At 46.8% G+C, this 23,879-nt stretch overlaps 2 protein-coding genes across 3 annotated transcripts in view; one reads left to right on the forward strand and one right to left on the reverse strand.

The window, feature by feature from the left end:
• The window catches only part of DOCK1 (dedicator of cytokinesis 1), a 570,880-nt gene that overhangs the window by 236,764 nt on the left and 310,237 nt on the right, over window positions 1–23,879 (forward strand). The gene's annotated exons all lie outside the window — the stretch shown is intronic.
• INSYN2A (inhibitory synaptic factor 2A) overlaps window positions 1–23,879 on the reverse strand; it is a 38,444-nt gene that overhangs the window by 811 nt on the left and 13,754 nt on the right. Inside the window, exon 2 of the mRNA XM_055424408.2 lies at window positions 15,473–15,544. Coding sequence (XP_055280383.2) covers window positions 15,473–15,544 — 72 coding nt within the window. The remainder of the gene's footprint in view (window positions 1–15,472; window positions 15,545–23,879) is intronic.

The following is a 23,879-nucleotide window of genomic DNA, read 5'->3' on the forward strand; positions in this document are numbered from 1 at the left end:
CTCTGTACAACTTTTCACAAGGTCAGAGTAATCCATTCATCACCTGAAACTGTTGTTAAGTGACATGACCTTGGCTTCTGGGCTCCTTTGAAAAATCTCATTTGCTTGAAAAAGTGGCAAGAACCCAAATATCCAAAAATGTATGTTTTATAAAGTCAACACCACTGAATGTCACTCAGCGGTTCTCAAAGATATTTTTTTTTTTTTGGCAAAAACATACTATCCGGTGAAAATAATGTAAAATTGTAATTACACGGTTGAAGCCACAATGTGCAAACACGTAGCCATGGGAAAGGACTTTCACCAATAGTGACAGTGTTTGTGTTAGAACGACGGGATTAAAGCGGGTTTTTAAGTATATCTTGTTTGTTGTGAAATTTCTTCTAATAACACTGCAGCTTGCCTGGAGTCCTCCCATCTCTCCATGGCTTTGGAAAGGACCACTGTGGACCCCCTAACTTTGGGTAGGACTCCTGCTCCAGTGTCACTCTTCCATGGTCAGCCAAGGGGCGATGGGCCCGGCTGCCTTCTTTCCTCACCTGAACCCTTACAACTTGAACCTGGGTGCTGAGTCAGACAGGCCTCCGGAGACCTCCTCTCTGTGCCCCTTCCCTGTTGGCTCTGGGTGCCCATCGAAACGTCAGTAGATTTCAGCAGAGGCTCAGCAGTGATGATAATGCATGAGCTCATGACATTTTATATCCAGTGGAACCGTAAACCATTTATAAACATGATATTCTATTGATTTAGAGAACCATTAATCCTAGCCACATTTTGACATTTTAGAAAGACAAAACAGCAAAGCTGTATTATCTGGAGCTTTAAAAACAAGTTCAAGACCCATCTAATGGACCGTTTTATGCTTTAAATCCACTGTTCCATTTTTCTTATCATCAAAGGCTATATTAGTGAAAAATTAAAAATACCATCAGAGAAGTTTATGACTAGTTTTCTCTCTGCTCCCAAAACAATGATTTTCCCCCCCCGTTCATTTCATATAGCCTCTTTGCATTATGCTGCAGTTTATAGGAAATAGAATAAAGCCCCGTGAACTCATGACCTGATAGTATAGAACCGGGGTTGAAGGAGATTTGGTTCCTCTTGGGGACACTTGTGAAAAGTGCAAACCTCAGGACATGCTGCCTTTGTGAAACAAGAGCCTTGGCTATTGTTTCAGTAGGAAGAACAAGGATTTCCATAGTGGCTTTCCCATTTGGTGCTGCGGTGAGGGTGGGGGACAGGGGAGCTCAGATAAACCGCTTCACCTCTTTTAAGGTCCAGTTCCCTTCACCTGAAGGGCTATAAAAATGGCTGCCCTGATTTCTCACTGAAAAAGGATAAGGATCCCCTCGTACCATCTTCCTTGAAAAATAAAAACTTCCTAAACTATAAGATGCAATTCAAATATTACTTTCTCCTTAACATCGGTTGGTCACTAATTGTATAATGGCAACAACCTATGAAAGTATTCTGTGACTTGGACATTTAACAAAGAAAACAAGAACCTTGCCATTGAGTCTGTAAGATGTTATGGTATCCAATATGGTAGTGTAGGCACAAAACAGTCATTTTGTCAAGGCTAGTATTTGTCAAGGTTTAGTACTGAAAGCGTGTTCTCCAGATCATAACCATCTCAATAGGCCCAGATAGGTTTTGTGTTATTAGATCAGAGGGCGGGCGCTAGCATTTCCTGGGCCAACGGTACAATTCTGGTACCTGTAATTATTGAATTCCCATTAAGCATCTACAGTGGGAATCCTGTTATTAACCAATTTATCACACCGCAGAACCATGTAATCACAGCATAATCTAATCTGAGTTCTTGTTAACAAGATGACTCGACTTCATCTGTCAGTTGATTCCTATCTGGAGTCCCCCGTGACCGAGAAGCTGCCGTCCAGAGCAGGTTTCTTCGTGCGGGGAGTGACCTTGAGTGCCCTGGAGTGAGGTGACCTTGAGCCCGGCACCTCCCATCCCATCTGTCACCCCAGGTGACGGCGCACCTCCTTGTCGGGCGGTGCACGGGTCCCCGCCAGGCAAACTGTGGAGCACCATGCCCTGCTGTCAGGTTGGAGTGATGTGAAGGGCTCGGTCCAGGGGGGCTTTTCTCGTTTAGGAGGGAGCTCACCGAGTCACCGGGGTGAGTCGGAAGCAGACAGCTGGCTGGACAGGGCGGTGGCTGAAGGTTAATCGTCTGGCTGACTCTAGCTGACACGGAGCAAAAGGTCCCTTCAGTCTTAGCGGCCAAATGGCCAGGATAAAGCCGCACCTGCTGCTCCGGTTCGCTCAGAGGACGTGGATGGAAGCCAGCGGTGTGCCTTCTAGGGCACTTGCCCTCTGTCCCAGAACGGCTTCTTCTGTGCCCATGCCCCCCTGTTCAACGTACTGAGCGGTCTGGATGGGGCCCGGTGGGTGGGGATGCGGGCTCCGCCTGCTGAAGGGACAACGGCCCTTGCTTTGGGTCTGGACCCTGATCAGAGGGACGCTGCCTGTATGAGTGGTGGTGGTGGAGGCTGTGACTGTCCTGGAGCCAGTGTGTGGGGCTGCCGTCACCATGTTACTTTCTCCCGGCCTGGAGCATGTGTCCTGGCTCGGGGGTGGCTGCCACTCCTCACCCCTCTGTCCCCAGGCATACAGGGCCTTCTGACCTTCTAGCACCTTCTGCAAGGTCCCCCACAACCATCCGTCCTTCTTCCTCTGAACCCGCTACCGATGACGCATGATTATGAATTTGGCTCCCTATCATTTTGTCTCCATCCCCAGAACAGAGCCGCAGTGCCGGGGTGAATGCCACCCGTCTCTGCCCCTGCACCCACAGCAGGGCCTGAGCCATGGCAGTCATGTTATGTTTACTGAATTAACACATGAACCTTAAAGGACAAATCCCATAGCAGCTTTCATCCCAGTTGCCCTGGGCTGCTCTGTCTTGGTCAATGATATTGGAGGTGCCCCCCTGGCAGCAAGCCCCTTCCTTGTAAAGATAACCAGGGCTTCTCCCCCAGGCAGTGGCGCTGGAGTCCTCTCCCAGTGGAATCTGTGGCCGGGCTCCCTTCCGTCAGAACCTAATTGAAGAAGATTCTGAAACTTCTGTTGCAAATCGCACACCAGGATCTGTTCAGAGCCTGCCACCTCCACTTCCACTCCTGACGTCCTCTTTTCTGGAAGGGTCTGCAGTAAGATCTTAGGATGGGTGGGGTCTGAGGGTGCGCTGACTGGTGGCCAGCTGTGCTTTGCAAAGGAGATCCTAGGAGTGTCTTTTCAATCCCTTCTCACTTGGCCTGTGTGTGGCTTTCTGTAGGATGTTGCATCTAAGCTCCGTCAAGGGTGATGTGCATCCACCATGTGGTGGGACACATCTCCCCAGCTCCAGCTCAGAGACGCTTCCCCCAGTTGACCAGGCAGACAAGGGTGGTGGTGCTCCACGTCTGACCTCTGGGGCTCGCCTCATCTCTCAGGACTCCGCGGGGGGTTACACAGCTTCCTGCTCCCTCCAGGGTCTCGGGGTCCAGCTGCACACGAGGCAGGAGGCTGCTGGTGGTGCCACCCAACTCCCACAAGCGAGATCTGGTGTCTGTGATGGGCTGTCGAGTGGACGCGCAAAGCAGGCTGAATGCTCACGCTTCCGGAGGATAAGCAGTCTGGAAGAAGTCCTGACTTGGGATGTTCCGAGCCAGGGTGTGAAGGGACTGGAGCCAGGCCAGCCTCACCTAACCTGCGTGCTCCCTCCTTTGGTCCTGAGTTCAAAGGCAGCCTGCAGATTGTGCTGGGTGATCCAGGAACAGTCCCTGGACTGTTTACAAGATATGAACCCATGGGGTCTGTTAGTATTTACCTTTTATATCTCTCTTTTCCTTGCCTGCATCCATCCAGCCAAATGTGCGTGCTGAGAGCTGAGTGGGCAGTGAAGCCGCACTGGCCAACGTGCCCACGAAAGCTGATGGCCACGTGTACAGGACTCCCTGTGATTAAAGCCACAGGACACACACCTCACGTCTTTGGTTAGTCTTTTTCTCTTGAAAATGGAAGTTTTACGTATAGGGACTTCACTTAGAGAATTATCACTCTGTTCATTTCCAAGGAAATGAAAATCTGCTCTGGACTTCTGGCCACTCTGGCCACCAGCCTGGGCTTTGTTGTCCCCCCGGCGTCTCTGCCGGGCTTGTAGTAACGCTTTTCCCCACGACATCACGCGATTCTGCAGAGGAGCGTCTCCGCAGATGCTCTGGTGTCTGCTGCTCCTATAAATACCCGAGCCCTGCCACAGTTGCCTAAGCAAGCTGCTGCCTGCTCCTCGAGTTAATTTAAGGGGAAATGGACATAGAACATCCTTTTCTCCAGCCCCCCTGGGGGTAGCCGTGAAGAGTCAAGAGTGGGCAAGTTTGGCTCCCAGGCACTTGTGTGTGTCCTGGACTGGAAGGAAACCTGACTTCTCCGACCTTGATAGTGCCAGCAGGGCTCAGCGGGCTGCGGAGCAGAGGCCTCCCTTTTTCATTCTCTTTGCATCAGATCACAGAGTCGCCGGGGCTCCGTGCGGCCCTGTGTGACTCACGCTCTGCCACTGTGGATACACTGTGCCACCCACAGGGACTGGAGCTTCCTGGGCTGGGAAGTGACGGTGGAGATGCCCTAACTGCCAGGGGGCTCCTTGGAGCCACCAAATATGCATGGAAACTGGGGCCAGCCCAGGGCAGCCAGCTCTCTGGAGTGTGTGAAGGCTGTAATCAGTGGGCCTGGGTGGGACAGACAGCGTCCCCAGAACATGATATATCAAGTCTGAGAGCACCACGAAGGACACAGCGTTGTTCAGAGGAAGCTGACGATCAGGCTCGCCCCCTTGCAGGCCAGGTGGAGCAGGCAGGTCGCATCACTTCTGGGCACTGGTTTACATCCACGACCTGGCTGTGCCTTCAGGCAGCAGAAGAACTAGGATCCAAGGACGCATCTCCACATGACCCCTGGTGAGGCCCAGCCAGCCAGCATGTGCAGAGTTGCATTGTTTCCCCAGCCTGCTGCTCTGTCCTTCCCAGCCTCAGCCAGCGAGCTGGGCACCTTGGGGTCTGGCTGGGCGTGCCCTTCCCGCCCGCTCCCATCTGCTGGGTCTGGGGCAGCCGCCTCTCAGCAAGCTGCAGGGACTTCCTCTGCCCCCGCAGACCTTCAGCTGTTTGCACTTTGGCCGCGGAAACAGCCGTCTGGTGTGTCTTCTCTCCACCTCTCCCCATCCTACCCTGATCTCCAAGTCTCCGAGCCACCTTAGGGGAGCCGGAAACCCCGTGACTGTTCACCCTGTCCACCTAGGTCACTGTTGCCTCTTCCTTCCATGGACCTTCTAGACCCATCACATGTACCTGCCCCCTCCCTGTCCTGTCCAAACCCCTCTGGACCAACTTCCGAGGGTGTCTACACACGTTCACCAGAGCACTCCTGGCTCATGTTGGATCGTAGCGCCTTTTCTCAGGTCTGTGAACTCATCGAGGGACAGGCTGTGTTGACGTCAGCGTGGTCTGTGGTGCCTTTAATACTGACAGGCTCAGCACAGAGTCTTGGTTTACCGAAATAAACTGATGACCTAAACCTGCATCCCGTCGACTCCATTCTCGGCAGAATGCTGCTGCTTTGTTTCCTAGTTATAATACTCATTAAAATGGACATGACTTCCCTGCCAGTTCAATGTTTCACCTCCCAATGCAGGCGATGTGGGTTTGATCCCTGGTCAGGGAGCTAGGATCCATCCCACGTTCCTCTTGGGTCAAAAACACCAAAATGTAAAACGGAAGCAATATTGTAACAACTCCAATACTTTAAAATGGTCCACATCAAAAAATCTTTAAAAAATGAACATATGTGCACAGAATGTACCCATGTGTTATATACCTGTTATACGTATATGGATCTCATTCTGATCGTTTCCAATATTAAGACTGTGAACATAGAAATGATTCATTATAACGAACCTCTTCTGTCACCACTCTCGCACACAGTAGGTGCATGATAAAAATTTACAGAATCACTGTAAGACTTAAAATACCAGAAATAAATGGGTATTCAGTAATATTAATACCCAAACTATAAGATCTGTCCCCTTTTCATGATATCCTATGGCAAAGAAATCATGGATATAAAAAGCAAAACATTAGCCAGCTGTTCTAGCTATAAATTATACTCTGAAATAGCTAAAATTATAGTCGGACAGTGACCTTTCTGAATACATCTTGTTATGTGTCCTGCCCACACAGGAGAATAGTCATTCTTTTAGGCTTGGCTGAAGCTCCACCATTGGTATCTTTCTTCTCTGTGACTTCCTCTGGAGTGGAAAGACTGATTTACCCCCCATGCTGTATCTAAGAGCTCACATCTGAGAGCTGGCCAGGTGCACAGGGATGAGGGATCTGTGTCTGAGCCTCCCATAATTTCGAGCCACAGAGAGGTCAAAGCAGAAAGACTAAATCCTGTTTGTAACCTCCGCCCATAATAATTTCTTGGGTAAGAAAGGGACTAGGTCACTAACAAGAGTGGTATTAAGCGTAACTGAGGCCATACTCCTAGCAAGTCATCAAGATAGGAGATTATATATAGAAGCGGTGGATAATCATTAAATGTGGACTGCCAATCTGCTGCTGTTCCTAGTCTCAACAAAGAGCGCACATTTTTAATTAAAAAAAAAAAAAGAACAAACATATTTAGGCAGGACATGGATTGTAATGGCAGTTAAAAGGATAGAATACAGGACTCTCCAAAATCATTTGCAGTGAGTCCCGCCGGTGCCAGGGTTGAAGTGCCCAGCCAGGTGACCCGAGTCGGGTTGGCTGAGGTCTTGGCTGTCACCTTGTCTTCCATTTTGATCCTGACGATGGACAGTCTGCTGCCCAGAGAAGAATGCCTTCTTGGGGTCACAGCACTTGAGTTAACGTGCAACGCAACCCAGCTCCTCTAAACCTCCCGAGTTGAAGATGCTCTCAGGAGCTCCCCATATTCTGACATGAGCAGAGAGAGCCAAGATATGGACCAGTGACAGCTCTCAGCAGACAGACCAGAAGAACATTAGCTTCTGATGCATGTCCTATGGTGTCATCAGTGACCAGCCTGAAGCCCCAGGCTCCCCACTGCCTCTCCAGAGATGGGATGTCTATGGGACCAGTACCTTCAGGGAGGCTGATGGGGGAGGAGTATCAGCTGAGGGACCCCTGCAAACTGTAGGTGGTTTCTCTTATCATTGAGTCACCCAGGATCTTTACACGTTCATTGCTTAAAGGACTGGATGCTATATCTACCCCAAAGGAAAATTTCCACGGTCGTCTAAAAAATGAATTACACTGATTTGCTCATGACACTAACAATGTAACCCCTTCAAACTGTTTTGGACATAGATGACTACCTCATTAATTTTGACTTTTGAGGGTCTTACAAGGAGGGCTGTCAGTATAATTAGCCTTTCTCTGCTGAATACATTTTAACTAATTGCTTTACAAATAATATGTTGAGATGAGTAATCAGTTTTCAATTTTACAGCTGTAATCAGTCACACATTAGAATTTTTGATACGAAAGGTTAGTAAAATGTCACTAAAGATACTCAAACCTAATCCTTACATACTGGTGAAAAAGAAATAGAATTCTAATAGAACAGACAAAGCTTGGATTACTGGTTTGAGGAATTTTCAGGGAGAGTTTTGAGATCGGTTAAATCATTTTTTTTTTCTCTTCATTTACTTTATTAAAACATATTTCCTGACATCAGAGCAGCATCACCTAAGGTATTATATTCTCCAGGGAAATCTTTTCTGTTTTCGCTTCCCGCCCCATCACTCTGCAAATTCTAGGCAAGAGCACTAAGTATTAGACAAAAGGCTAATTTCCTCCACATCAGTTCATGTTGTTTAAGAACTTAATATGCACAAGTGGTGGTAATTGAAGCAGGCCTGGGAAGCCACTTCCACTAAGAGATAATCACTAAATGACAAAGACGGCAAAGATTCTACTCCAAGTGGCCTCTGGACAGGCCAGCACTGGCCCCAGTTCTGCATACAAATGCAATTACCTCTCTTAACAATAAGACTTCATTAGTCTCCAGACGTCCAGTCCTGCTGACTGCCCTGATGGCGGGCCACCCTCACCAGCACCCTTTTTGCAACACTCTGGGATCAGTGACATTTCCAGGCACATTTTATGTGTAATCTTTGCAGCCTTCTGTTTTATGTTCTTATAGATGATGCAATGAATTTCCATTGATGATATGAGAAAATGCAAACCGTTAATTCTGTGAAATCCTTGTTTCAGCCTCATAAAATGAAAGTATTTTTCTCGTCTTTCCTGAAATCCTCCAATCTCTCTGGAAAAGACCTTGCAGAATCTGGGAGCCTCTCTGATAAGCAATTAGAGGTTGCAGTGCACCAGAAAGTTCCCCAGCTGCTGTAAGGTTGAATGCTATGTGCTCGCCGCAAGCCCCCCCCTTCCATCCTTGGAAATGCTCTGGCTGTTTATCCCCCTGGATCCTTCTGGTTGTTTCTAACCCTCTAGCTTGGGAGATGGGAGAGGTGTTCTAGCATCTAGACCCGCTCTAATGCAGTACTCCTCCAGGATGGTTCTGTCTCCTGTGAGTCTGCCATCTCCCCGTGGAGCATCCTGGTTTCCTTCAGCTCCCCATCCTCTGCCTTTCTTCACTGAGCCTGTGGCCCTCACCTTTGGAACAGAAGGTTCCCTGTTGTCACTGCTCTGTTGTTATAGGGACCTTATGGTAGGGGTTCTGTGGGGTTGTCTTCAGCCAGCTCACCAATTCCTCATCTCCTGTTGTCTGGGGCCAAGCCTGTCATCTCCTGGGAGTTCCATGAAAAATGCTTGCTGAAGAAATGCATACAGACATTGAATGGAAGGGACTCGAGTATTTTATCAAAATGGTTGTTTGAAATTTTGTCTATGCTTGACCATCAGTGGCTCATATCAAAAGATGAAAATATGATATGGACAACAGGGCGTCCTGCAATCTGCCTCTGGGGTGCTGAAAACAAAGAGATCCGCAGAGCAGCAGCGTTCCCTTCCCTTTGGGTGCTGAGAATGCCCAGGAAGTCGCTGCATAATTAATAGTGTCACTCGAGGTCAGCTGTGCTGTGGCCCTGAGGATACAGAGAGGAAGCAGGTGTGGGCAGCCTCCTCCGGAAGGTATTGATGGTAGGAATTCTGACACTTTATAGGAAGACTTGAAATTCTGGTAAAGCTTCTACTTAATTAATCTGAATCATCATCATCATTATCTTTTAAATCTCGCTTTCATTCCCCCAAAGCCTTTGAATTGAGGCTTGCAGAGGCTCTCCTCATCACTATGCACACATTTGAATTCAGGCCATTTTGTTGTGGTATTATTTTACGAATTTACCACTTCAGTTAAGCAGGGGAAATGGTATGTTGCATTGTTCCCTTTTGAAACAAAATCTGAACAAAGGATGAGTCATCAGTTAGCATGACTCATCAGATTAGTCTGACAAGAGACTTACCCGAGATAGGGAGGGTACAAAGCATTTCAACTGCTTATGAGCAAAGATTATATTAGTAATTTATCCTTCAAACATTTTCTGAAATAATTACAGCCTATTTTGACAGGGAATATGGATGATAAGTCAGAAAAAGTTTTACTACAGAGAACTAAAACTTGTATCTCTTGTTATCTTGTTTCATGCTGAGATGGTCTTCAATTAGAATTTCACAATCGGGTCCAGATCACAATGGAAGGAATGTCATTTTTAGGAGGAAAAAAAAAATGTTGTCTTGCTAACCACCTCCAAATTCCCAGGGATGGAAGATGTCACTTTGGAGGCTTGGGGTTTCAAAGTCTAGGAAGCAGAACAAACCCATTGCCCAAGGATGGAGGTTTGGCTCTACGTAAATTGATTTACCAATATAGGAATGGATGTTTTCAGTTGAGAAATGCCTGTGAATGCTGACTTTTATCTCCAAGTAGACTTTCTGTTGGGTTTCCCAGGTGGCTCAGTGGTAAAGAATCTGCCTGCAATGTAGGAGATGCCGGTTTGATCCCCTGAAAAAGGAAATGGCACCCCACTCCAGTATTCTTGCCTTGGACAGAGGAGCCTGGTGGCCTACATTCCATGGGGTGTCAAAGAGCCAGACACACTGAGCGACTAAACAGCAGCATACTTTCTGTTGAGGCTCTCAGATCCATCCATTTCATTATTGTAGATCACTGATTCATGGGATTTCAGAGCTAGAAAGGACCTACCTGACCCCTTTCTGCAATCCCACAGACTTAGAGATCTAACGGACACCCTCCAAAGACCGAGGATGGCAGCTGAGCCCTAACCTCTTGGGGGCCCCCTGTCTAAACTTCAGTCCCAGGGAGGTTGCTGTCTCCAACCTTTTGCTTGTAGTCCTGGCAGTCCCCTTTCCCCTGAAATTGCTTCAAGATCTTTTGTCCCTTTGGTTTTTTTTTTTCCTCCATGCCCTGTATATTTCCATGGCAGACTTGTTATTTTATAGAGAAATACGTATCCCTGGCAGAGGCACACATTTATTCAAGGGCTGTGCTGCTGAATATGTAGGCAGGCGGCTGTGTCTTGGACATGACCCCCTTTGCGTGTCCCTGGGCCAAGTGTTACTGGCAACACGGCTCGGAGAGAGTAATTGGTTTTCAGGTGAAAAGCAATATGTAAATGCAAAACAGGCGGGGTCAAATTCATTGACCTCCAGGGCTCTGGGCCTGCCAGCATGCAGGTATGACAAATTGCAACACAGAGAGACTGGCAGCTCTCAGGGCCCATCGTGTTCACCCGGGCTCTGAGACAACCATAGGCTCTGGCGTTTGAGGAGGTCTTCATTTGGAAACTCCTTTCACCTATTCAGTCCTGAGATGCCGCAGGCATCCTATGGGAAGGACCCGGAAGAGCAGCAGAGATGGTGGTCCAGGGGCTCCTAGAGCGTTCCTGAAGTCTAGGGTGCAGGCCCTGGTAGCTGAGGACCTGGCTGCCGGAGCCAGGCATGGAGCCAGCTGCAGAGACTCAGAGCTGGAACCTGTCTCCTCCCGATGGCCTTGTCTCTACAGAGGTACTTGCCAGAATTGATGGAGGGGCCATGGCAGCTTCTTCCATGAGAAAAGAGGCACTTCTTTCTTAAAGCCTCTGCAGTTTGGACAGTTCCTCTGGCTCACCTCCGAGATGTCTGCCTGCCCAACTGCAGTGCAGCAGGGTCACCTGGACAGGCGAGTCCTTCTGCCCTATTGAGTTCTGGATGCTCTGCTGTCAAAGAAACCTCTGTTCTTCAGGAAGCACTTGACATTTGAGGATTGAGTCACAGGGCTGATGAACACGAAGACATCATCTGGCTGAATCCCCCCTTCTTCCCGTCGCCATGCTTTTTTTGACAAAAGAGAACCATGAGGGAAGGTTCCTATCTGGGTGTGTCAACGGCTGCCAGTCACCACGCTTGTATCCGTCTTTGGCGCTCTGATGGCAGTGTAAGACCTGGATCGGCCACCACCACTGTGCCCCCCGGGACACTGTTGCCGCCCACCTGGGGCTGGGTGCTCCTGGCAAAGAGACTTCTCTGTCTTTGATCCCTGACCCTCTGTACTCACTTCTCCAGCTGTGCGCTCACCAAGAGGATGCTGGGCTTGGATCTGCGAGTGCTGTTTGTTCTCACCATCGAAATGATGTGATTTATCTGAGTGTTACATAAACCACTGAAATACACTGGAGGCAAGAGGGAATTATTTCTGTGGGTGAGATGCTCCAGAAAGAGGAGGCTGCTACCAAGTACTGAGTGTGACAAACGGAGGGGCAGATCGACATCCAGAAGGCTCCTGAACTCAGATGCTGTCTCAAACCCATGTTCCACTGCAGGGAAGCGGGTGTGGTTCGTGGCAGATACCTCGGAAGTCTAGCCGGGGTGACCACAGGCACAGGAGACATCAGGTCCTCACTCAAAAGACCAGCATAACCTTAAATGTGAGACCCTGACTTTTATGATTCAAATGCAAACACCATGCTTATGATTTCAGTTGTGATGGGTGTTCCAATTAGTGGGCCAGAAGTGGGCTTTCTCCTCTTATCATCTCTAGCGCTCAGAAGACTTGCTGATGTCAATAACCCATGTTGAGAGTAACTGTTCAATTTTAGGATTATAATTTTAAGTTATATCCTCTATAAAGTGATAGGAAAATTGGGAAACAGTTTGATGAGTATCTGGGTTCAACTTAGTAATAATATGGAGATTTCTGTTTGAATTTGTAGGAGGAAGACTGCTTTTGTGGGGCAGTGGGAGTCCAGCTGAAATGTTACTATTAAGCCTTCAGAGTAACTTCCCTTTGCAGCAGAAGTTTGGTGTCAGGAAATTTTGTTTTTGTTGATCACTCTGTTTGACCTCCCTGCTGGCTCAGTGGTAAAGAATCTGCCTGCCAGTGCTGTAGACACAAGAGACGCGGGTTCAGTCTCTGGGTCGGGAAGATTCCCTGGAGTAGGAAACGACAACCCACTCCAGTATTCTTGCCCGGAGAATTCCATGGACAGAGGAGCCGGGCGGGCTACAGTCCACGGGGTCCCAAAGAGTCGGACACGACTGAGCATGCATGGACACATGCTGACGGGGCGTTTTAAAATACTTTCCCAAAAGAGAGATCTAAAACTCCAGTTTTTCTCTAGTCCCATCTCTCCTGGGATGCCCAGTGAGCTTAGGGAACTGATGGTTGGGTGGCGTGGCTGGCGAGGGCGCCACTCTGCCCAGTTCCTGAGGTTGCAGGCCACCTTCTACCATCACATCTTTGATGACGAGGTCTCTGTGAGTAGGTATGTGTTTCCCCAGTGTGCAGGGGATGAGCCAAGTGATTGCAACTCCTCTACCGGGTGAGTGAGTCTTACTGCTGCTGCTGCTAAGTTGCTTCAGTCGTGTCTGACTCTGTGCGACCCCATAGACAGCAGCCCACCAGGCTCCTCTGTCCGTGGGATTCACCAGGCAAGAATGCTGAAGTGGGTTGCCATTTCCTTCTCCAAGTGAGTCTTACTAAATTTTGTTAAATTCTTGTGGTGCTGGAACTCCCAGTTCTTACGAAAAATTTGTCATTGGCCTGTATCCTGGGGTTCATACAGCTTGCTGGGTGAGCCACATCTAAACAGTAACCCCTCAAGGCTAATTCCTGCACTTCATTGTTGAATCATTTTTAATCTCACTTTTTTTTTAATGTACGTTACTTCTGGATATACAGCTAAATTCATCTAAAGTACCTCAGTTTCATTGAAGAGTGTCCAGATATGTTCTTCTTTCAATCACCCACAACATGGTCAATGGGTTTATGTCATCAAGCTCACTTTCCAAATCTGTGTTCACTTCTGCTCTGTTCCGTGGAGACTGGAGGCGTTTCAGCTCCCAAGTGGCAAAAGCTAACTGGTGAGGATATTTCTGCCAGGAGCTCTCGATTCTTCGTTTCTTTGAAGGCGTTTCATTTTATGTCACTTGCATCCCTTCACTGTTGGACTCAAAGTTCTCTCCCATAATATGAGTGTAGTGAAAAGATTCCCAGCAACCAGACGTCTCCGTAGGTTTATATCCGTAGGTTGACTTCTCTTGCACGGGGGCTTCATTTTCACCTCCTTGTTAACTGTGGGGAGCCAGGCATCTGAGAGGCTGGGCCAGGGCTGCTGCAGGGGCCCTGGCTCCCTGCAGGTGGCCCCAAGGCCTTAGCTGTTAGGGTGTGTCTTTTGCTAGCCAGGAACCAGGCCATGGTTCCTGCAAGGCGGGCTTTCTCAGGCGTGGCACAGTTGATATTCTGGGTGGGCTGACTCTTTGTCCTGGGGGCTGCCCATGTGTTAGGAGGTCAGCAAGCTCTGACCTCTAGCTGGTCAATGTGGTAGCATTTCCCAGTTGGGACAGCTGAAAGCATCTACCTCCGTCCTTGCCAAAAGTCCTCTGAGAGGCAAAACCTCCCTGGGTTGAGAACCTCTCTCCTGTCTGCCCTCTGCTTGCTTCTCCCGCAGCCACAGTGGTCACCAGCCTTGAGTGTTGTATGCTAGGGCTTGGTGACGTGCACAGCTGAAGAGGAATCTGATAGGTTAAGAAGTATGAGGTAGTTGCAGGAAACTGGGGAAACTTAGCAAGACCTGTTAAGATTCTTCTCAGCTTCCCTTGTCTTCAGAGAGAAGGATGCTCTTTTTCTCTGGGTGTAGGAAGAGCACCTCTCACATGAGTGTTTCTTGGCCTCAACAAATACAAAACACGGGATGATGGAATAACTTCGTTGAGTGTTGTTTCCTACAGCCATTTCTTACATGTAGCAAGGCTGTACCATCTAAAACTGTCCAGGCTTTCACACCCAGGAGCAGATGCTGGTGTCTGAGGAAGGCCACTCCAGAGTAGGCCATGGGGTTCCCGCTGGGAGAAGAGTCCACACTCCGGCTCCTCCGACCTGCTTTCTGCCTCGACCTCCCCCTACACATTCTAATACAATTATGCAGCTTTTTATTCTTGATAATTTGGCAAATCAACTAAAATTGTTCTTCAGGGTTAATTTTTTAAAAATGAACAAAATCATAACATCTCTTATTGCTCTCATATTTTGCTTATGAAAATTATATTTCCAAAAAGAAAAAAAAAAAACTGTAGTAAGCTCGCTGAAGGTCGTGAATGTGTCTTAAAATCCCAGATTTTTGCCAAAAGCCTAACATGGTTTTTGCTTGTTGAGAGTTCCTGTGGAATTCTTGTCAATGTGAATAATCTAAATAGACTTTGAATCGAAAAATGGTAAGACCAGACATAGAGCCCTGTGCTTTGTTGCTCAGTCGTGTCTGACTCTCTGCGACCCCGTGGACTGCACCCACCAGGCTCCTCTGTCCACGGGGATTGTCCAGGCAAGAATACTGGAGCGGGTTGCCACGCCCTCCTCCAGGGGAACTTCCCAACCCAGGATTCAAACTGGGGTCTCCCGCATTGCAGGTGGATTCTTTACCAGCTGAGCTGCAGGGAAGCCCTAGACAGGGGATTATTTCCCAAGGAACCCAAGTGCCACAATCCTGGTGAGTTCGCAGGAAATAGACTGCATACTGGGTTTTCTGTGGTTCTCCTAGCACATACAGTGTGGTTTGCACACTGCATTTTCTGTGGTATTCTTAGCACATACTGTGTGGTTTGCAGCCTTTGATGTATACCGTCTGAAGGGCTTATATTTCACAGCCATGCCAGAACACACAGCACAGTGTTCATGACTATCGATTCTGAGGGAACAAGCCATCAAACTTACACCAATTTCGGAAACGCCGCTAGGATGCATTTGCAAGATACATGGGTTCACACTCTCCCTCACCCCATGACACTCTGCCTGAGGTTGCTTATTTAGAAGCTGCCTAGAATTAAGGTCAGGAAAGGCTCGTGACTTTTTTTGTCTGACGGCATCATCCTGGCGGGGCCCCAGACGATTCTTGCATCCGTGGGTAAACATCATTTGTCACTCATAATAACAAAGCAGGAAGAGGAGAATGTTGACATACCTATAGATAATACATGCACTGTTCCTGCATGTGTCACAGTTAGCTGTGTCTTGCCCAGTCCGATATGAAAGCCTACAAGATAAGAACAGGAGAGCATTACACGTGGCGGCTGCTGGCCCCTGGCCTCTCTAGAGCACGCAGCTCCCATCAGGTTCCTTCCCACTGCCATCACTCCTCATGGGAATGGAGCCTGAGACAGGCATTTCCTGCTTTGCTCCGGTCTCTGCGTGCGTTGTATACAACCAGGGCAACCACTGAGGCTGCTATTTAAATTAAAATCTAGGATGTGAACATAACCTAGGTGGATGAGGCAAAGAATCTGATTTTGTTATAAGCAAGGGGAATTGGGGATGTTTCAGGGCAGCGATATTCATGGCGTTTTAAAGAAACTTGGAAGGGAAACCAGCCTCAGATCTTCTTGACCTGATAGTTTGTTTCTGCCCCACAATCTCTTCATCCTCGAGAGGAGGGGTCTGCAGACTATGGCCCTCAGGTGAATCCCGCTCTCAGCCTGATTTTATCCAGCATGCTAAGATTGGATTTTACGTTCATAGATGGTTTAAAAAAATGAAAAGAAGAATATTTGGAACATGTGAAAACTAGTGAAATTAAAATTTCAGTGTCCATAAAGTTTTAAATTTTGATAGTAAAAAAACAGTGAAAATTCTTACATAAGTAGCTACAATATCCTTGGTCTGCAAATTCTGGAATACTCCCTCTCTAGCTCTTTAGAGTAAAAAATGTGCTGACCTATGGGTCAGGGTACCGAACTGTCTTGTCAAGCCTTCTGCCACCCTCTCTGGCTGTGTTCTCTGCCTGTCAGACATAGAGCCTGTCAGAGCTATGAGACCAGACACTATAGGAGGTGCAGCAGGGCAGTGTTCCCCATCCTCTCATCAAAACGACGGAAACTTATTTTTGGGGGGAGTATATTCTGGAAGGGTGTACAGCCTTTAAGATTTTCTTTAGTAAACTTTTTATTTTGTTTTGCGGTATGGCCAATGAGCCGTGTTGTGATAGTGGACAGTAAAGGGACTCAGCCCTACGTATACATATATCCCTTCTTTCCCCAAATTTCCCGCCATCCATAACCTTAAAGATTTAATGAGAGGATTTTCTCGAGTATTCCTCAGCCCAGTCACCCCAAAAAGCTAGTTTTGGGGAGCTTTCATAATGTTTTTTCTGCCACTTTGACTGACCTTTCCTCTCTCATACTTTTAATGTGCACGCCTATTTTATTCTGGATATTGCTTTGTCCCAAGGGACAGACTTGATGACCAGAACCTGTTAAATTAGTAGCAGAAGCAGGGCTTCCATCTGAATTGGCTTAGACACACACTTTGGGGGCACGTTTACATTTGGAGAGCGACTCACCATAATAATAGTGCCCAGAAGGTTTTCTGTCAACAGGGAGAGTGGATATTTTTATCACCTTCCCTGTGTAAACGTCTCTTTCCATGCGTCATGGATTTTTAATTGAAACTCACTTTTGTTTTCCTCATTATGTTTGGTGTTACATAAACATTTGACAAAAGGATTTTCCCCCTCCATGCTGTGTTTTCACAGTGAGCTTTGCTAAACTTGAACTTGACCTTTGAGTTCTGTGCATTGTGTTTATTAACCAAGTGACCACATTCTGTCCTATCGGGTCGCCAGTCTCTGCGATCCATGATATTTGAGCCAGAACTGGAGTCGCCCTGTGGCTGGGTTTGTGTTGACCTCTGTTCCCCATAGTGGGCACCTTTGAATGCCCCCTGGGGTCTTTTCCTGCCCCCTGGGCTCTGTCAGGAGGGGTGCAGGAAAGGGCTTGTGCCTCATACCTTCCCTCTTTTTCTTAGCCCTTTCCTCCTGACAACAAACCCCAAGGGTACATTCTTCCTAAGCTTTCCTCCCTGAGTGTAGATCGTCACTCTCACACCAGGTCCTCCCCATCTGACATTGACCTCCATCCTCCAGTGCCTTATAATATGTAAATGGCCTTTCTCCATCCCACTGGTTTTTCTAGAGCTCGGTCCTAAGCTCATATCTCACCACGGTGGCTGCGTGCAGTGTAATAAGCACGGGACTTGAGCACATGTCCTAGCAGTGGTGTGTCTGCTGCAGGATGTGCGGGCCTGCTCTGAGGCTGGGCTGCAGACGAGGGACTGCACCGCTGTGTGCCGCACTAGTGTATACTAACCACCAGCCGGGGAAGAGGGTGCATAATAGTTGTCTGTGCGCTAGTCACATTCTAAAGGTTAGGCTTTGGAAAGAAAACAGAGGACATCGGGGCATTTCCTAACCATTATTAGAGGGGCACTCTTACTTGGCTCTGCAGAATGTCCGACTTCCACGCTTGCAGAACCTTCCTGCTCAAGACCTCAGGACAGACCTCAAACCTCCATCAATTCTCATCAGCACTACACCCCGTCCTCGCCCAGGATCGTGGCGTTCCCAAGTGTCTCACTTACATTAGAGCCTTGAGTCCTGCAGTTAATTACACTAGCTCATTTTACAGAGGAGAAAGCAGCAACACTTCAGGTCTGGGATCTCATTATTCTTAGACCCCAGGCTTCTGATGCTCTGTGATGCCCTGCTCCAACCTTGGGGCCCGTGTCCTGCACTCTGTATAATTGGCAGCTTGGGATAGTCAGTGAATCCAACAGTGACACGACGAAGGCTTCAGGCACCTGAAAGGCACAAGAGAACTGTCTTCCAGGACCTTGGGGCTCTTCATGATAAATTGCTCTTTTTAAAGACCTTTCTGAACAGTCTGTTCTTATCACTTTGTAAAGAGCACACATTTTCGTGCTGTTATAGTCAGTAGGCAAATAGTTATTCAGTGCCTATTAGGTGTCAGACCTTACTCTGCCCACCAAGGAGACATTCCGGAATAAGATCAAGCCCTTGTCCTCATGAAGCTTAAAACAGAATGGGAGAACCAGATGGGCGATGTATGAACAGAGGAGTGATGAGTGAAAGAGTTTGGGTACTGCTCTGTTAAGGACATGTTTGGGGAGTGGCTTTGGCTAACACACTGAGGACCTTGCACCTGGGAAGAGAACTGGATGATAATAAAGGAGCAGGTAGCCATCTCCAGATCTAGAGATGAGCTTTGCAAACAAAAGGACCATCACTTGTGACCATCATAAGGGAATGATGTTTGCATGTCTGCAGAAGAGAAACAGAGCCAGTGTGGCTGGAGCATCAGGCGCACCTGAGAGAGGAGGGAAGTGAGGTCAGAGCACGTGAAACAGGACACTGTTTGGACATGTGTGTTACACTGAACGGGAAGCCACTGTTTTCTTATGCGTGGAGCCCAGGATGACGCAGAACCTGCTTCCTCTTAACTTTTACTCTTCTCCTTCTAAGGGATCATTTCCATTCAATTTCCTTTTTCTTCCTTCTTTTCTTTATAGCCCAACCTAACTCACTCATTCCTGAAATACAGCATGGTTTGCTGATGTTTGTTGACTAGAAGCAAGTGAGTCATAATATCTACTTTATAGGGAAACATGTGTGTGGTCACTTTTTTTAAAAGCTAGTTTAAATGAAAAATTGGTGGTCCATCAGAATCTCATTGCCATGAACTTTCCTTGGGAAGACCCTTCAAGATGTTTGCTTGGGACCTTTTGTTTTGAAGGGGTTCAGATGTTTGGAGTCCAAAATGGTAGTTCATAAACATGGCTATCAATGAGAGATTAATTAGTGGATAAACGTTAAAGTGTTGTCTTTGTGACCTGTGGTTAAGTCACAGGCTGCCTCCAGTAGCTATTGTCAGTCAAGGTATGTCCACTGCAGTTTTATTAAACATGAGAGTGTTCTTTACAGAGGATTGAACGTGTGTAATCTAGTGTGCTTAATTGCTTTGATAATCCATCTAATTGTCCTTGCGGCTTCCAAGATGTAGGGTTTGGCTTCACTGATAATTTTATGGTCACAATAATGAGTGTGTTGCAGCATCTGAATGAATGTGTTCTCCAAATACAGACCGAACAGATAAGTTCTTTCTACAGGACAGGGAACACAGAGTGCCATTATGGAATGTCCTTGTTTTTTTCCTTCTCACTTGGAAACATGTCATAAAAGCAATACTTGGAATGATTATCCTTGTGGATGGCCACTGCCATGAAGAGAAGCAGTCCAGAAACTGAGCTGCTGGGGCAGATACTTCTCCAGAGATGGTATGGCTAGAGGTCTTTTGTGGTTAGAAGTTTGGAGAAGAGAGAGCTCAGATCATTGGTATCAAAGCTGCAGAGGAAGAACATCTTGATAAAAAATGACACATTTTCTGTCTTTCACACTAACTGCTACCTTTATAAAGCTCTCTTCTCTTTTATTTTGAAGAACTTATACCTTAGGTAGGTTTCTAACCCACGTCTGCCATGATGCCTGGTACACTTTGGGTGTTTGGTCAGTATTATTTTATTAACCAAATAAGGCTGTCAGTCTCTGTGTTCCCATATTGAAGTCCAGTAACAGAAAAATCTATGGGAAAAAATCCAACTGAGTGCAAAAAAGCAAGTGAACTGTATAAATTATGAACACTTCTGGTCCTCACTTATTCCTCGTGTGGGCCTCTTTGGATCCCAGTGATAAGCATGTTCACTGTAAACATGGAGTTGTTTTTCAAATACACTGATCTTTGCAGCACTTGCTGTTTATCGTCCCACCACAGTTAGTTGCCATTTGTTAGTATCTCCTGTATGCAACAATGTGTACTCCCTGGGGAGGTACGGAGAGAGGAGGGTGCAGAAAGCGTGGCATTCAGCTCTAAGGACAGCGCCAAGGGTCCGAGTTGCTGTATGTTCTGTTTCCCTGACCTCCTGACTCCCCTTCTTTCAGACCACAGTTCTAACCCAGGGACATTTCTGGGACCCTGACCCTCTCCTTCCTTGATGCCCTTTGGGCACGCACTGGTCAGGTTGGGCTTGATTGAAAGGTAAAGGTCACTGGACCCAAGTTAGGAAATTAATAGGGATGTAAAAGCATGGACTTGGTCGATAGCTCACGGAAGAGGGATTATTGTTCTCGATTTCTTAAAGCAGAAGGCTTTACTCAAGCTAATTTTACAAAAAAGTTTTGGTGGAGTCCAGTTTGAGAGTCATTTCCACTTCTGCTTTGTAGTGAAACAGATTTCCCCAGAAGACCTTGCTGTACTTTAAAGAAAGTATAACGAGTGTCCGTTATAGAAGACTGTATGGAACTCCAGTTAGGGCACCCTCTTTCAGAGAAAACATAGGGTCTTCCTTTCTTTAATGGTCTAGAATATTTACGTTTAAATATTTTTTCTCTAGCTACCTTTGGCTTCTGCAGACATGTACTCCAATTCTTTTTCTTTTCTCCCTCCAATTCATTGGTTGTCATTATCAAAAATTCCTGAATGTAAAAATATACTTTTGCCCATTTATATAAAATAGATAGCGCCGGTAACGATTTAGGGTCTGTTTAAGTCTTTGGTTATTTTTGTTGCAGATCAACAACAAAAGAGAGAGTGAGGACTGGGATTTAAAAAAAACAAAAACGAAGAAGGGGCGGCAAAGGGCAGAGCTGGTGTGGCAAGTTTTATAACAAAGCCATAGGAATGATCAAGGCAGAAAGATGTCAGCCAGCTTCCGCCTGAGCTGTACCACGGCTGTGTCCTGGGAGGTAGGGATGAGGAGCCAGAGACTAGAGTGACAGGCAGCATCTGCCTTTTCATGAAGGCCTCACAGGGAGATCTAAGATACCAGAGCCCTGGGGGGTAGGAGAGGGTGCTGCGAAATGTCAGAGAAAGGTCACGGCAAGCTTTCTTCCTGGCCCCATATCCAAGTGGCTCAGTGTCTCTGAGCCCTTGAAGACGGGGCCTGAGACGGGACTGACAACTCCGTGTCTCTGCCATCCCCCGCCCCCCAGGAAAACTGTTTGGTGAAAAGGTCAGGAAAAGGAAAAAAAGATGTCTCTGACTGTGCCTGCTATCAGAAGCAACGTTCCAACAAAGTTAAAAGCATCTCGGGAGAAGCATGGCTGGCAAATGGAAATAACTCTGTGGTAGTGAACTGTAACCACGGGTACTGGATTGACTTTCATGTGGTATTTCTCCTGCCACATCCCACAGCCCTGTTTTCTCCAGAAGATCTTAAATTCCCCAAGGAAAATTCTCTTCTTGTGTTTCCCCGGGGACTTGTGGATGAAGTGTTTGGTTTTAGATTTAGAAAAGCATCCTCCTCTCAACCAGCATTGCTAGTATATAAGCATCACCTGAGGGGCCCCTCCTCCACCTTGGCTTTGGGGCACAGGACACAAGTGCAGGTGACCCCATTGCCAAGTTGTTAGTCTTTTAAATGACGTGGTGATTTTCAGTAAGTTTAGATCTCCTAGCATGTAAGCAAAAGACATGTCAGGTGATGCTAAAATCAGGATGTGATCCTTTAATTGGGGTCTTCAAAGCATTGGTTACATAGGGTATTGGAGCTGTCACTTTGAATTAACTCAAAAGTGTGTGTTAGGCTCTCTGCTTAGGTCACTGCTCTCAGTGATCATTTTATGCCCCTGTTTAATTTATTCTTCTAATTTTGATCTTTCTTGTTCTTTCTCACTGTGTGCCAAAAACTTTTTTTTTTCCTTCCCTTATTCTAGGCCAGGTTTGTGCTCCAGCTGTGCTTTCTTGATAACTGAGCCATCATTTATATACGCATCTTAAAGGGCTTTTCTGCTTAATAGTCTCAAAGTGACATTAATTAGAGGCATTAAGTGATACCTCTGTTTTTGTTGGGGGAAATGAAATTTCAAAGAGTCAGGCTCAGCTGTTTTCAGAGACCCTCTCCTACGTTTTAAGCCCATCTCTGCCAGTAGTTTTGGCTGTTTTTTAAGTCTGAGTTCTCACTAGGAATTTGCCAGATTATGCCTTGAAATTGCAGTTAGTTCCTGTATCAGCTGTTCAGTGGTTCAAGTGAGTTTGGAATTTCCTCATTTATCTATGGAAACTCAATTATATCTATTTTATTCACTTGAGCTACTAAGTGCCAGGATTTGGGGAACATCCAATTTAAATTTGTTGAAAAAACATCAAGTCGATTTTCCTAACAAACATCGAGAACAGCCACTGGTCAATAGAAGGCAGTGCCGGCCTTCACTGGTGATGGTCTGACTAGGCCCCCTTTGTTTCCAGTAGCTGAGAGGAGCCTTTTTCTAGCTAGTGGAAGGTTTGCTATGTTAGGCTGAGCAATTCTTTGTTCAAGAGTGGCCTAGAATCCCCAAGCTGACAAAGCAGTGTGTTTGTTTTAAAAACCGAGGCTGTGTTTTGAGAGACACAAACCAACAGTGACCCCCGCCCCCAAATCTTTGCGCCCCACTCTGCTGTCCCCTGCCTTTAGCCATGTCTAAGTGGGTCAGTTGTTTCAAACCCTTCTGAGAATTTTTTGCTGTCACCTGCTCTTCCGGTCCCCTTTAGCCAGCTCCCAATGACTTCCTTCCACCAGAACTCCTAGCATTTGGTACTGTCATGGCATGCTTTGTCTTTTTCTCTGTTTGCCCAGCCAAAACCTGACTTGCCGGTCTCAGGAGAGGTGGCAAGTCAAGGTTTAGGATACACAGAATGATGAATGACAGAGCAAATGAAAAATGAAGTGATTTGGGAAGGTAACTTTGTCTCAGTCGGTCTATGAGGGTTGATCTCTGTTTCAGTGGAGTTTGGCAGCTCTTCCTTGACATGTACAGAAAACTTGAAAAGACTCACTTCCGTGTTTTCAGTTCAGTGCGATGAGTATGGTAGAGCAGTGACTGCATTAGCGTTTCCTGATAATGGCTGCATTGCTTGTATTTAGAGAGTTTCAGCCAGCAGTCACTTATTCTAGGACCCTGGTTTCTCTCTTCTGCTTCTCTACTGCCTGTAGGCATGAGGTCAGGGAGTAAGGCCAGCACCATTAACTACTGGCTTCCTCTTTTTTCTGCTCTGGACTTCTTTTTTGTAGGAAAGGGGTCTCATTGAGGTTTAAGGATATCAAATACTTCTTTCCAGACACACTCATGTGATCCCCCAGAGTTTGAATATGTATGTTCCAGAGGTCATTCATATAAAATAAGAGTTGCTGTGGTTGAAATGAAACTATTAAGGGAGATTTATTTTTGGAGTCCCATGTTAGAAGGAATAATCACTCTACGAACTAGATTCTTAGATTTTACAGCATTCTGTGTTGAGTCTCAGTACAGCCAGAAAAAGTTTCAGGGCTGGCGTGGGAACCCCAACAGCATGTATGATTTTGGTTTTTTGCAAATATCTCTGTGGTCCAAACAAGTTACTTAGAAATGATGTTTTTGGAACATAGCCCAATCACAGCTTGAGCTGGATCTTTCGCCTTCCACTTCCCCTTCTAATCCCTCATCGTCTTACTCTTAATTTTTTTCCACCAGACGGTGAAGTCCTCAGAATTACACATGCACCATTCTC

This window comes from Moschus berezovskii, chromosome 12 (genome assembly GCF_049115385.1).
Source record: "Moschus berezovskii isolate FMDL1 chromosome 12, NW_MosBer_1.0, whole genome shotgun sequence".
Lineage (NCBI taxonomy): Eukaryota > Metazoa > Chordata > Mammalia > Artiodactyla > Moschidae > Moschus > Moschus berezovskii.